The sequence below is a fragment of the Cardiocondyla obscurior genome, linkage group LG29 (assembly GCF_019399895.1).
Source record: "Cardiocondyla obscurior isolate alpha-2009 linkage group LG29, Cobs3.1, whole genome shotgun sequence".
Taxonomy (NCBI): domain Eukaryota; kingdom Metazoa; phylum Arthropoda; class Insecta; order Hymenoptera; family Formicidae; genus Cardiocondyla; species Cardiocondyla obscurior.
The window spans coordinates 176,998-178,980 of NC_091892.1; the positions used below are offsets into that span (position 1 = coordinate 176,998).

General features: G+C 43.9%; 1 protein-coding gene across 1 annotated transcript; it reads left to right on the forward strand.

Moving 5' to 3' along the window:
• Positions 1 to 1,186: 1,186 nt before the first annotated feature.
• LOC139112483 (uncharacterized) lies at positions 1,187 to 1,579 on the forward strand. The gene has a single exon (XM_070673528.1). It carries the CDS (start codon positions 1,187 to 1,189, stop codon positions 1,577 to 1,579), a length of 393 nt encoding a protein of 130 aa, XP_070529629.1.
• The last annotated feature ends 404 nt before the right edge of the window (positions 1,580 to 1,983 follow it).

Here is a 1,983-nt window from a genome sequence, read left to right on the forward strand (position 1 = left end):
ATTCGGGTGGCTCGTTCTCGGACCTGTTTGCGCACCATCCAGCAAACATTTCACATTATGCCACGCCATTATTCAACGACAAGAAGATGAACTTCAAGATTTGCTGACTAAGTTCTGGACTTAAGAAGAAGTTCCTACATCTTCAATTGAACAACTCACGCCAGAAGAGCAGCAATGCGAAGATCATTTTAAGAAGACTCACTCACGAAATTCAGACGGACGATACGTCGTCAGAATACCACTCTGTTCATCACTCAAGAAATTGGGAGACTCATACGTCAACGCTCATCGATGTCTTTAACGCTTACTCAAGAAATTGTCAAGAAATCCTGAATATCATCAACAATATCGACAATTTCTGGAAGAATATCAACGTCTCAATCACATGGTAAAGGCACTAGCTAATTCTTAACGTAACCAGTGTTACTATATGCCTCACCATGGAGTACTCAAACCAAAGAGCACAACGACCAAACTCAGAGTCGTTTTCAACGGCTTAAGCAAAACTTCATCGGGTCGTTCTCTCAACAACATCATGCATACTCGAGCGAAATTACAACTTGACGTTCTTGATGTGCTCTTCTGGATACGACATCATCGACATCTTTTGCAACGGACATTATCAAGATGTTTAGACCAATCAGAGTACATGAAGAAGATTGGAATTTTCAGTGTATTCTGTGGATCGATGAAGAACTCAAGGAGACACCGTTTCAACTCACCACCGTTACATATGGTACAAGGGCTACGCCCTTTCTTGCAGTACGAACTTTGTTGCAACTTGCTGAGGACGAAGGACATCGATTCCCTCTTGCCGTGCTTTCCATCACGCATGGCAGATATGTCGGCGACATGTTCGGTGGAGCAGACTCTACTCAACAACTCAAGGAAATTGCAAATTAGCTGATCGGCTTGTGCAATGCCGGTAGTTTTCCATTCGCACAATAGCATGCCACTCATGAAGACCTTCTCAACTCTATTTCATCATCTCAAGACCAGGGCACAAACATTTTATTTGGCGATTGCAAAACCAAGATCGAAATGAGCATCGCAACAAGATACATTCATCTTCTCTTCCAGAGAAAACTCGTCACACTCACGATTCGCCAAACGCCTCGTGTTATCTGAAGTGGCTCAGATATTTGACCCGCTCGGTTTCATCTCACCAGTAGTCATCCGAGCTAAGATGTTATTACAAGAGCTCTGGCTACACAAAATCGGATGGGACGATCCATTATCATCTCAGATCTTCATTCGATGGCTCACCATCAAAGAAGAATTTACTCAACTGGCCAGACTCTTAATTTCACGGTGGTTTAATACCTGGAGCGACTCAACCGTGGAGTTTCATAAATTCTCTGATGCATCTCAACTTGCCTTAACAGCTGTTATTTATGTCATCACAAACTCACCGTCTACAAGGCCTACTAGTGCATTTGTTTGCTCGAAAACAAAGCTCGCACCACTCAAGAGACTCACCATCCCGAGACTCAAACTCACCGCAACGTTGCTATTAGCGAGACTCATGAAATACGTTCAAGCCACACTCAACGTGAACGTAGCCTCATCTCACATGTAGACGGACTCAATGACGACACTCACATGGGTCAAATCACATGCATCTCGCTGGAAAGATTTTGTCCGGAACCAGGTGACATTAATTCAAGAACTTGCTCCTGACGCTCAGTGGAGATATGTTCCCGGAACGGTTAATCCAGCCGATTGTGCATCAAGAGGCATGACTGTCACTCAACTTCATCAACACTCACTATAGTGGACGGGACCACCATAAATTTTGGAATCACCGGACTCATGGCCGGCTCAACCAACGCTCTCAGGCAACGATAGCGAGATTGAAGCACGACCAGATATTTCATTCGTTGGAACGACTCAACCTGATTATCAATGGACGCTAATCTACAGGTACTCATCACTCAACAAGTTATTGAGAATAACTTCTCTCTGTTTCAGGTTTATCTCACG

Bases quoted from the DNA above. Each gene is read 5' to 3' on its own strand.
- LOC139112483 (XM_070673528.1), top strand. From the start codon at position 1,187: ATGTTATTACAAGAGCTCTGGCTACACAAAATCGGATGGGACGATCCA.